Genomic DNA, 11,961 nt, shown 5'->3' with positions numbered 1-11,961 from the left:
AAATTGACTTGTGGACTACAAACCTGCATTCTCCAATTGAACAAACTGGCAGTCACTATCTATTTTCATGACAATTTTTTTTAAAGGTGTGGTAATTAAAGATTTATCAAACTTGGTAGGTAAATGGGGACAAAAAGACAGGGATTGGAACTAAATAACTGGGGGTGGTTGGTTTTCTTTTCTCTGCTGGCAGCATGGTTCTGGCATATACTTCCTTGGACTTTCTAAACATCATTTTCTGGTGTGGCATTTCACTAGCGCTTGGTTGCTGCATCAGTTCTCACTTGTTTACCAGGGGCTAGTACAGATTCATTACTTCTGTCTTCACACCTGACAGCAAGTTTCTCTCTGACCAGCTCTCATTCTTATAAATCAAGGGTCTCAAACTCAATTTACCTTAGGGCCAGTGCCAGTCCTCAAATCCTCTCAGCAGGCCAATAATGTCACTGAAGATGATGTTCAGAAAAGAATGTTTATATTGTACTTTTTATTTTGAATTTCTTAGAAATAATAATAATGTCTGTAGACAAGCCAGACTCACCCATGCGGCGCCTCCTGCGGGTGACTTCCAGGAATTAGCTCGATTCAGCTCTGGAGCACCCTCTGCAGGCTGGTGATCTGCCTGTCCTCTGGCCCCTGTGTCCCTCCCTGGACTCAGTGCCATTTTACATGGGGAGCTGCCCCCGGCAGTAACCCCTTTCTCTCAGGGTCTCCCCTCCCCAGGGAACCCCCACCCTCTATCCCCACCTTGCCTCAGTATATGGCTACTGCCAGCCAGGGGCAGTTCTAGGAATTGCGCTGCCCCAAGCAGGGCGGCGCGCCGCGGGGGGCGCTCTGGCGGTCATCGGTCCCGCAGCTCTGGTGGACCTCCTGCAGACGTGCTTGCGGAGGGTCCGCTGGTCCCACGGCTCCGGTGGACCTCCCGTAGGATGCCCCCATGCCTGCGGGAGGTCCACTGGAGCCCCCTGCCGCCCTCCCATGGCACACCGCCCCAAGCGCGCGCTTGGCGCGCTGGGGTCTGGAGCCGGCCCTGCTGCCAGTCATTGTCTAGCCCCATGCCCTGGGGCAGACTGCAGTATCAGCCTACTCATCTCTTGCAAGGAGGGTTAGACCTGCTGCCTTAGCCTACCCCTGGGCTGCCCTCTGCAACCCCCAGTACCTATTAGCCCAATGCTAGGCCACAGCCTGGGGCTTTCCAGGCTGGAGCTCCCCAGCTCCTCTGCCTTTCCCCAGCCCTGCTTCACTCAGGTACCTTATGCCCAGCTCCCTCTATAGCTAGAGAAAGACTGACTGGCTTCTGGCATCCCTGGCCGCCTTATAAGGCCTGTTGCTCAGTTTGGGACGTGGCCCCAGCTGCAGCCACTTCCCCAATCAGTTTAGCCTAAAAGCTGCTTTCTCCAGCCACAGCCCCTTCCCAGGGCTGTTTTTAACCCCTTCAGGGCAGGAGCAGGGGTCCACCCTGCTACAATGTCATACAACCTTATACAATTCTTCACCTGACAGAGAGTTTTTAGTGTTTGCCAGACACCTGGCAAATCTTCAGTTCTGTCAGTTTGTTGATGTTTGGCCTCAGTGACTGAGCAGTTGAAACCTTCAGGATTGCAGCAAAGTGTGCACCAGATAATTGTGTTCAGTATTTTGACTTGTTTATATTCATTGTGGAAAAAAGTGATGCTGCCTCCATGGCTGACTCTGTCTGGTGACTAGTGATGGTATCTCTGTCCCTCTCCCCCAGCCAATGGGAGCTGCGGAGGACAGCGCCTGCAGCAGACAGAGCCGGCAGTGTGGCTGCATGGGTCTCTCCTCCACGGGCCGCAGTGGGGAAGTTCTCAGGCCACAGATGGCCTACGGAACCCCTGCTATAGATGCTTCCCCAAATGCTTTGTGATTTCACTAACTGCCACTCGGACCAGTTCCATGCTCTTCTAGAACTTTCTACAGCTCATAGTACATCCTTATTAATCCTTCTCACTAGCTCCTAGGCTCTTCTCAGTATGTTTTCATTAAATTTATAATTACAGGGTGTTCTTTCTGTTGGGTATGGGCTGTTGTATCGTTCTCTGGTTCATTACACATGGTTTATTGTGTGAGTATCAGACCTAATGATCAGTGATTTTAAGGACACTGTGGCAATCCAAGATGGAGTCTGAAAACTGTCATCTTGTGACTCCATCTTGTGATCTTCTGTACACTGTCAGCCTGGTCTGGATGAAACTGGACTGAACAGGTTTTCCCCACCACTGGGCAATCCCCAAGGTTCCATCACCTCAGACTGTTTCCCGCCTTTCTAGAGATCATACCATGTTTTCCCACCATAGATTCTATAAAAGAACTGTGATCACAGGCTGATGGGGCAGTCCATCATAGCGACTGTGTGTGTGCGGTTTTGGGTCTTCGTGGCACTCGTGCATCAGCGAAGAACACCATTCGTTCCCGGACTGAAGAGAAAAGAAGACACATTACCATCTTACCTGTCCTGCACCTGGAGAATGTCACCATCCAGAGGGTTCCTGGTCCGCTTCTTCTGTCCTGACATCCATCGAAAGAATCTCCAGTGTTCCTTCTCCAAGGGTTTAAATTGCCTATAGAGTAAAGGTCCTGGACTTTACCACTGCCACCGAAGTGCTGGGAATTGAGTGAAAAAGCAATTAGGAGCAGCAAAGCAATTAGGGTTTCTAAGTTGAGGATCATATTTCTTAAATGCCAGGGTGGGTTTAGTTTCATTCTTGGGCCTGAGCTTCATGCTCGCAGGGAAGAGCTGCTGTGTCACTGGGTTTGTTTGTTATATAGCTATTAGTCATTTACATTTACCCCTTCCCTATCTGTGTAATTCTATCCCTTACATTTACCTGTTTGTTTTGAACCTTATCTCTTGTCAGTTATATTTATTGTGCACCACACAAGGGGAGTGGGGAGGAGATCTGCACCCATCCACCTGTGACAGATAAAGCAAAGGGCAAATCTGCTCTTTTGAGAAAAAGGGGCTTGTTTGTATTCCGATACCTACACCACTTTACACATTCAGAATTATCTTGACTCCCCTTTGAGATAACATTTCCAGGTGGCAGAGGGGATACTCAGGGTCTTTATGAGGAAAATATTAAACCCAGGTGTATAAATGTGTTGGGTAATTACTTCACCTGTGTGAAATTCACTTCAGTTTCAAATGGTTCCGGTATATTTCGCCTCTTGTCCAAAACTGTTCTGTAGCATTGCTGTGCACCTTTAGACTTTTGACGTTTCATCCCAAGGTTGGTTGCATGTCAGTAGCGAGACGAAATGATTCCTGTGTAGTGTGAAATACTTGGGATCCTTCCAGATGACAGGTGTGGTAAAGATCTAAGTAATCCTCACTTAGAGATGTAGTAGCAATTAACCTTTCTTATATATTGGCTCCTTGCTGCATAAGTAATTTTTCAATTTTTTTTCGGTGTTGTAGGAAGAAACAGGTGAGAATTGGGAACACCATGGACATAGACCCCACTGCATCCTCTTGTTATGCCTCACTCACTGCTTGTGGAAACACACCTGCTGATGATGGGGTGCTTTGGAATTTTCACCTTCCTGTGGCAATGCTTTACCAATGCAACTCTCATCTGGTAAGTTACTGTTTGGCCATGATAAGGGTCAGATAGTTTCCAATTACATTTGCTTCATCCTGCTTGTAACTGTTTATCTTTCTTTGCTCCTCACCCCAACCCACCCTCTAAGCCCAAAGGAAAAGCACTGAAAGGTCAGAATTCACTGGAGAGACTGATCATTTGAGAGTATAGGCTGTTTGTACAATGCTTAGGTGATCATTTTTGAGATCTTGGAAAGTGCAAATAACCTACTTACCTCTAAAAGTCTAAACATGAATTCTACTTCCTGGGTCCCTCTACATATTACCTGAAAAGAAGAGAAATATTATTGGCAAAAACATTTTGTTTTAGAGTAAAGTGAGGATTTTCCTTTATTGAGAGTTCTCTGAGTCTTCTTCCAGTTTCCCCTATAGTTTTCATGGTCTGCTCTATTTTCCCCATTGTGGCCATGGGTTGGGGAAGAGAAGTTTATCAAATGCAAACTCAATTATGTGACACAAAGCTGGTATAACATTTTACTACAGACACAAAAACAAGTAGTGCTAGCCATAATATTAAACAGCTTGGCAATCTTTCACCAAAGGTGTTCCTGCCATGGGTCATATGAAAGCCATGCAGCTAGACATGAAGGCTTTGCTCATGCTGTGGAATAGTTCCACGGAAAATAAAGTTCTCTCCCTGCCATCTTTCGCTGTGAGGTTTTTCCTGTAATCTTTTCTTCACAGTAATTACGGTATTTGTAAGTGTGTATATTGATATTAGTTCACCTAGATAACTATAACTTTATATGCCTTGCCTCCCAAACACTGGGATATGTTGGGAAGTAGTAGTATCCTCATTTTACAGATAGAGAACTGAGGTTAAGAAAGACAGCGCAGAGAATTGAAACCAGATCTCCAATGTCCCAGTCCAGCACCTTGACGACAACACCATCCTTTGGCCCTGTAACCCTTTTAAAAATGAACTGCAGGCCTTACACTGTTTTTACGGTCTCAAATCATTCACATCACATACATAAATCTTAAATTACAAACTGTTGTGGAAAAATTCACCCACACATCATTTTTAGTTCAGAGACTCAGCCTGAGGCCCATTTATTGATAACATACCACACATTGGGGGCAGCAGCTATTTGGAACTGCTCCCCCGAAGTGAAGCATACAGAAGCTTTTAAAGCTTAAAACCGCAAACAAATTACACACAGTTAAGTAATGATGTCCATATTAGGAATTAAGTCACACATACTTGGGTAATAGTGACCTTATTAGGAATTAGAGAGTTAGGGTCGCTTGGTACTTTCCAGTGTTCTTTCACAACCTCACCTGATATGGGTGCAATTTGAGTTAGGGTCTTTTTCGGTACTTTCCACCGTGGTTATACCCTTGCCTTTTATGGGGAATTACTTACACAATTGGAATAGGGGAGGACATCTAAAAATCCATTTCAGACAATTGCTTCTCACAAGCGGTTATTATATGCCATAAGCAGTAGACACATATTGCAAATTGTCCTTATTTCCAGGGCTTTCCACAACCCTCCCTCTGCCCTCCCACCCCCCAAACCTTTGACCGCCACTGTCAGGGAGCACAATACTTAGCTTAGCTCAGGTTTTGGGCCTGCTAGCTACAAGGCAGGCCTAGACCAAGCAAGTAAAAGCCTAGACCATCAGGGCAAGGTCAATTTTCCACCACAAAACCTATTAACATTTTTAAACAAAGGAGTTGAAAATGAGTTCCTGCTTTACGTCCCTGCCAGGGCTTGACTTCAGGGTTCTTTGTACACTCTTCTTCTGCTCCCTTCCCAATGCAGCAGCAGGTGAGATGACAAGAACCTCAAAACCCAAATCACCATTTTCAAGTACCAGTCCCTTCTGTGCATCCGTATCTGTCTTTCTGTCTACGTCAGGTGTATCAGGGACTGTATATCTTATTTTGCCCTGGAGAAAATAGAACCCTTCACTTAGGCTGTAGCAGGTAAATAAAGGAGGAATTTATTTATAATGTTCCAACATGTTTAACTTGGCTCTGTGTGTAAGCTCTGTGATGCATTTGGGACCATAAATAGTTTTCACAAGTTTTGCTCCTTCCCTTTAACACTTAAAACTGCAGTGGAGCATACTTGCTTGTAATCTGACCCCCACAAAAATGCCTGATGTTCTTTCTTGCTTTCTACACACAGACAAGCATCCTAATCTATCTCCTACCCTTCCCGGCCCCTAGCTTCACTCCCTGAAGCCTGCCCAGCTGCAGCATCCTGTCACCAAGTTCTTCCAGTTTCCAGGTGCCCTAAAGCTTGGTTACTTCCTTTGGTTCCCCTTCCTGGAGTTATCTTAAAATCCTACTCCCTTCCATTTTGATCTGAAGCATAAATAATCAAGTGTGTTCATGCTAGGTGTGAGAACTGGAATGATCCTGATCTCTGAAAAAACAACAACATTACTCCCCTCTCCTGCCTCCTGAGTAACTCACTTCAGGTGTCTGAGTGCCGAGAATATACATGGATTCCGTGGGCAGGGCACTGAAGCAAAGACAATCTAGTCAGTCCTCATTCTCCAGGAGCAGTTTAGCTTCTGGATGTTGGGAGTTCAGAGTCTACTGCTGAGGGCTGTGATCTGTGAATTAAACAGTGGAATGTGGGAGAAACGTCAAGTTCTAGTTTTGTTTTGTTTTAAACGTTTGTTTTTATCTCATGGTTGTGCCCCTGGACAAGATAGAAACTCCCCTTCCACCACTTTAGGAGTCCAAGCACTGTAGATTTGTTAGGTGCCTGGGAATTGCATCCCAGATGTGTTAATATAAATGCCACACAACTACTAGTAATAGTGCATTTATAACTAGGCTCCACAGCTGACTACACACTCCCTTGACAGGGTCTCTGTGTTATGAAATATTCCGCTCTGGTTTTATAAGTGAGGGGAGACATTCGCTTTCTTTAATTCTGTTTATTACAATCAGGCAATATCTGCAGTTACACTTAAGCAGAAGGACACATGCTGTTAAATATAGTAACTAATGATTTCACCACTTCCTTTAAGTACAAGGAAAAACAATCAAGCAGACACTGGTTCATTTACTGCTGAAGAGAGGTTGAGGCACCGTGATGGAACAGGAACGCCGACAAGGAATAGGGGAAGGACTATGGGGGGATTTACACCAATGTCAAACCTGCCAGGCCTCACTCAGCTGACAAAAGAAAGACTCTCTCCACTGGATTAATTTTAAGGCACTGTTTACATAGTATACAGGCTAGTATGTGTGATACCACTGCTCTCTAGTGGACAGATTAAGTGTTAAACTCTGCTGCTAAGGCCTGTATTTCATTTGAGGTCTGACCTTCGTTTACCCCAGTGAAGGGGTGGGTGGCCTTGTTTGGCCTGATGATGACTATCACCCCATACTTCTGGAAATCTCACCATCCTTGCACATGCCAATCTGGTGACTTCCCTCATGGTTTCTCGGTAGTTAATTGCTCTCACACCTGGAGCCTTCCACTCAGTATTTCACAAACAGGGCAACTGGAGAAAGAAGCACCTCTCACGTCACTCCAAAAATGACCCCTTCAGGTTGCTGACCAGAGGATGAGATGCTCTGAAAGGGAATGCTGCTCCATCACTCAAGGGATGGAAAGATGGGAGGTGATAGGGAGGTTGGTTCCTTTCTATTCTAGTAGCAGGTGAAGTGATGAGTCTTCCACCCAGAAGTATCTACCTTAAAATGTATTACATGGGCTTTCAAGATTATTGCTAATTTACATACATATTGACAGGAGAATCAAACTGGGGCATCTCTAGGTGCAAAGTGCATTAAGATTTGTTGGTTGCCTTTGATATATATGTTTTTATTTTCCTATATGTATTTACGTTCCTATATTCATGTTGTTAGCTTTTCCTCTTTTTTCTTCACTTTCAATTGTGGCTGGAAGTTCAAAGTCAGTGATTCAGTGCTGGGTCTTGGTGCTGGTGAGATGTTTTAGGAGCCCAGAGATGGCACTTCCTCACCAGCCAGCTTCTTTGTAGGCATTGTTCAGGCGAGTGCAGATTTCGTTGGTCACCTTCTCAAAAGAAGCCTTGCAGTCTCCACCATATTTCTCCTCCATCAGTTGCAAGATAATGTCACAGATTATCTAAAGGAGAAGGGGGGTGGGAGGGAGGGAGGGAAAGAAGCAGACTGTGTGAACTCCCTCCATTCTATCTGTGAATAAGAATTGCTGTTTGTCAATTGGGTTCCTCCTAATAAGAAAAAGTTGCCTGATTCTTTTTGGAGAAGGGAAAGGGACACAGAAACTGCTTTGCAATGTGTGGCATTCAGAACTGGAAATGGGTAATGAAAATGAGCTGTGGTGGAAAACCCACTCTACACCATTACCACTGTTTGTGTAAATCTATCCCATATCTGATGGATTGATTTTGGCCACACTTGTATATGTAGTCCTAAGAGCATATGAATTGCCATATAAGATAAATCAGCAGGCCATCTAGTCCATTATCCTGTCTGTGACCAGTATTAGGCCATGTCTACACTACCACTTTGGTCGGTATAATTTATATCGCTCAGGGGTGTGAAAAAACACACCTCTGAGCAACATATGTTAGACCAAGAGACGCACCAGTGTGGACAGCGCTATATCAAGAGAACTTCTCCCTCTCATATAGCTATCGCTGCTTGTGGAGGTGGTTTTATTATGCTCACAGGAGAGCTCTCTCCCATCAGCATAGAGTGGCTAGATAAGCGATCTTGCAGCGGCACAGCTGCATCGGTACAGCTGTGCCACTGTAAGCTCTCTAGTGTAGACACGGTCCTTGATGTTTCAGCATAAGGTGCAAGAAACCATGTACTGAACAATTATGGATTAGCCTGCCCATAAGGCAAGCTTTCTCCTAATCCTTCTCATTTACTAGGTGTCTTATGCTCTGAAACAATGAGGGTCTTTATCTCTTCTTAAATATATATGTAATGTTATTACAATACTAACCTACTTCCTAGGCAAGTCTTGAGATTTAATTAATGCTACCAGAATGCTTTGAAGGTTAAAAGTTCTATGTACTTTCTATATAGTACTATATCACAAGCCTGGGTAATGTGATGCAAGGGGATGTAGGGATGGGGAATGGACACTACTGGCAGCACATTTGTCAGTTCTAATTATGACCTTTCTGCAGCCCCAAATGCATAAGCATCATCGAAGCTGATTGACACCTGTTCTGTCTCACAGAAAAGATGTGCATCCCATTACATGTTGATACATTTGAGAGGAGAAGTCTGCTGACTCACCCTAAAGTTCTTGGGGTCAACCTTGAGCTGCATTGCATGTTTCTTGCCCAGTGGGTTCACTATCCCAAGAAAAGCATCAGTGCTGTCGAGGTGTTGGACCAAGTCATTGATGGTCGTGAGGACCCTCTTGCCATGACTCCTGACCTGATCTGACTGTTCCATCTCTTCGGCTGTGCCCATCCCTTTAAAGTGGGTGAAGTAGGACTTGGTGTCTGGGTGTTCTGTAAACATTCTGCAGGGGTTGGAGAAGAAATGGGAGAGGAATACAAGACAGTTGAGAGACTTTTTTTTCCCTAATGAGCTGAGCACTGAGACATTGACACTGGTGTAGCTTCATGTTGAAGACCTTGTCTCGTGTACTTCCTTGAGTTCTCTCCCTAACTATAATCATCGCTTGTTCTCTTTTCTGTGTCAGCTCTGGCTTTCTCTGGCCTTCTTTCCTAGCAAGTCAAAAGCAGATCCCTGCTAACTCCAGACAACTATCCTGTAGTAATCTGCCATTACCTCTGCTCAGCCACCTCCAGGATTTTTTCTTGTTAATTTAACTTTAAAACTTTCTCAAAATTCTGCCAGCCAGAAACCTAGTGACCACAATGAAGCTTGCTAACACCAAATGCTCACAGCCTACCTGTTGTCTTCTCTTCCTAGCTAGTTTCACTCATCATTTAACAAAAGTATGTAACAGAAAATGCCTCCAGAGTGTGAGGCCAGGAGGCACATTCATCTTCTGTACCTGGATTAAAATCCTACCTTGTCCAGTTTTCCCACTTAAATGGATGATTTATAAAACAAATAAAAGCTGAAATCCATTGGAAATTGGGAATTCAGTCCCACCAAGGATGTTGCGAGAGCCCAAGAAGATGTAAACAGAGACTCCAAGTGGTAGGCTCTTCCCCTTATTTAAAGACATGAATAGATGGAGGGAACCCCTAGCATAGGCTTTGTTAGCCAACTCTTTATTCGGGGAAGGCCCAGACTGCAGTTTGCTGCCTGCCTTCAGATGGTTAAGTGTTAGGTACCACTGGCATCATTCACTCAAAAGATGGTTTAGACTGAAGTCACCTGTGAAGGAAATGAAGCTTCTTTCTATAATCCCATCCAAAGTTTAGTGGCATCTTGGCAAATCATGTAAGAAGGCAATATTTCCCTCGCTGGAACAAACTAATAATTTATTTAGTCCGGCCATAGAAAGTGCCAAACAAGATTCCCTGGGCAGAAGGGCTTATGGTTTAAAGGGGTACAAGTTAATACACTACAGAGCAATGAAATACAGAAATGGAGTGGAAGGTGGTCATTGTAATTGAAATGCCTCACAGACTAGCTGAGGTTCAGAGTGCGGCTATATACATGAGAAGTGACTCTAAAAATGGCATTGTGTGGTTCTAGGTTTGCGACTCAGTGACTATCATTTTATAGGTAAAGATTTTTTTTATTTTCCCAAAACTTCCAGCCCTCTAAGTGTAGCCCAGGATCTGATACTAAAGCCAGAACTCCTGGCTTGGGCATCATCGCCGGTAAAAACAAAAAAAGGTCTTCAATCAGATGTTAGTCAGCAATTGTGCAGATAGTGCATAGAATCCAGCTCATTCTCCACTCAGTAGAGCTAACAGTAATAAAAAGTGCTAAATCTTTTACAGTAAATACCACAGGGAACAGATCGGTTGAATGAGACAGCACCGTTTTTAAAATTATCTCTTTTCTGACCTTAGTTGTACTTTACGATATTCTAGGATGGAGAGGGAAAGAGCTTTATGTACATTTACTGAGGCTGATGCAGGCATTCAGAGTGGTGTCAGAGGAGGAAGGAGTGAGTGAAAGAGACACCAGAAACGGTAAGGAGTTGCACTTGGGCAGATCCGTGGCAGGGTTATACAAGTGGGTAAAGGCAGAGATGTAAATGCCAGCTGAGTTATTGGGTGCTTTGAAGATGAAGAGAAGACGTTTGAATTTTTGGGAAGGAGAGAAGCAAGTGTTAATATTCTAGAGGAAAAGATCCAAGGAGAATGAGACTAGAAACAAAGCTATTCATTATGTAAGAGGAGGTCAGTAATGAGAGCAATTTCTGTGGAATGAAATAGGTGAAAGCTAGATTGGAAAGAGTCAAGGAGAATTGAAAGAGAAGTTTTGAGGACATAGAAGTAAACAACTCATTAAAGGAGTTTAGAGGGACATAGGATCTAGATTCTGTTCCTGGTTCTATCACAGACTAGTATGTGGACTAAGGAAAGTCAGTTAACTTTCTGTTTTGTCTGTCCCATTGTTAGCTGTTTATGGGACAGAGTGAAGAGGCGTGTCTGGCTAGCTGGCCTTCTGTTTTATACTGTTCATTATTGTATATACCTCAGTTATATCTCTTCTTTTCAAGTGAAATAGTTCTAGTTTCTTTCATCTTTTCCAACCCATTTCTCCACACTCCTCTTTTACTTCTCTGAACCTCTTTTGTCTCATCTATTTCCCACTGAGGTGTGGTATCTATAGCTAATAACCTTTCAAGACAAGGAATTGTGCGAAGTGCACCAGAGCAAATTCCTAGCATGTAGTTCTCTCAGTCTCCTTTCCTCCCCCGCTTGGCCAGCAATGGAATGAGATCTTTCTTTACCTGACCAGGACAGTTGTCCCATTGTCTTCAGCATTGGCATACATCTTCTCCCAGGCCCCACGAGCCCTCTGCACTTCTGCTTCAGAGAATGCCATGTTGAGATCAGAGTGGAGTGAGATGAGAGAGGAAGGGTTGGGAGTTGCAGGTAGTGTGATTTGTGCTCCTGCTCTCTGTTTCAGAGCTCTCTATATACTGCCCTAGGGATTTAAGGGCTTTTGAATGGGTGCTTTGTTTCCATTTCAGTCAGTCACATTTCTGCAGGTTTTAGTGCTGTCTAATCACCTCTAATCAGGAAAGGAGGTTACCATGTTGAGAGGGAGGGATAGCATTCTCACTGTGAAGGCAGAGGACCACAGTACACAGAGAAGAGGTCTTGCTGTGAAGGGAGGGGAGGGAGAAGAGTGGTTGGGGGTTCAGTGGGCAAGGATAGGGTTTGGGCTGGCCTATCCAATGGCTTTTCAGCCATGGCAGCGTGTCCATTTTCTTTCATAAAGACACCCCCACACTGCTG

At 44.4% G+C, this 11,961-nt stretch overlaps 1 protein-coding gene and 1 long non-coding RNA gene across 3 annotated transcripts; one reads left to right on the top strand and one right to left on the bottom strand.

The window, feature by feature from the left end:
* Nucleotides 1–1,799: 1,799 nt before the first annotated feature.
* On the top strand, nt 1,800–6,325 carry LOC120373573. Of its 2 annotated transcripts, none has more exons than XR_005585591.1 (3): nt 1,800–2,086; nt 3,440–3,599; nt 5,973–6,325. It is a non-coding gene; the product is annotated as an uncharacterized LOC120373573 (long non-coding RNA). The 2 variants fall into 2 exon arrangements; XR_005585595.1 differs by having other exon boundaries at nt 1,800–2,595.
* A 1,125-nt stretch (nt 6,326–7,450) lies between these two features.
* On the bottom strand, nt 7,451–11,545 carry LOC120373566 (cytoglobin-1-like). The gene is made up of 3 exons (XM_039492198.1): nt 11,451–11,545; nt 8,852–9,083; nt 7,451–7,703 (listed from the first exon to the last, which is right to left on the bottom strand). The coding sequence occupies exons 1-3, from the start codon at nt 11,543–11,545 to the stop codon at nt 7,575–7,577; spliced, it is 456 nt and encodes a 151-aa protein (XP_039348132.1). The 3' UTR covers nt 7,451–7,574.
* Between the last annotated feature and the right edge of the window lie 416 nt (nt 11,546–11,961).

This window comes from Mauremys reevesii, linkage group 1 (assembly GCF_016161935.1).
Source record: "Mauremys reevesii isolate NIE-2019 linkage group 1, ASM1616193v1, whole genome shotgun sequence".
NCBI lineage: Eukaryota > Metazoa > Chordata > Testudines > Geoemydidae > Mauremys > Mauremys reevesii.
Note: the sequence above shows the minus strand (reverse complement) of the source record. Positions and strands in the feature narration are given on the sequence as shown.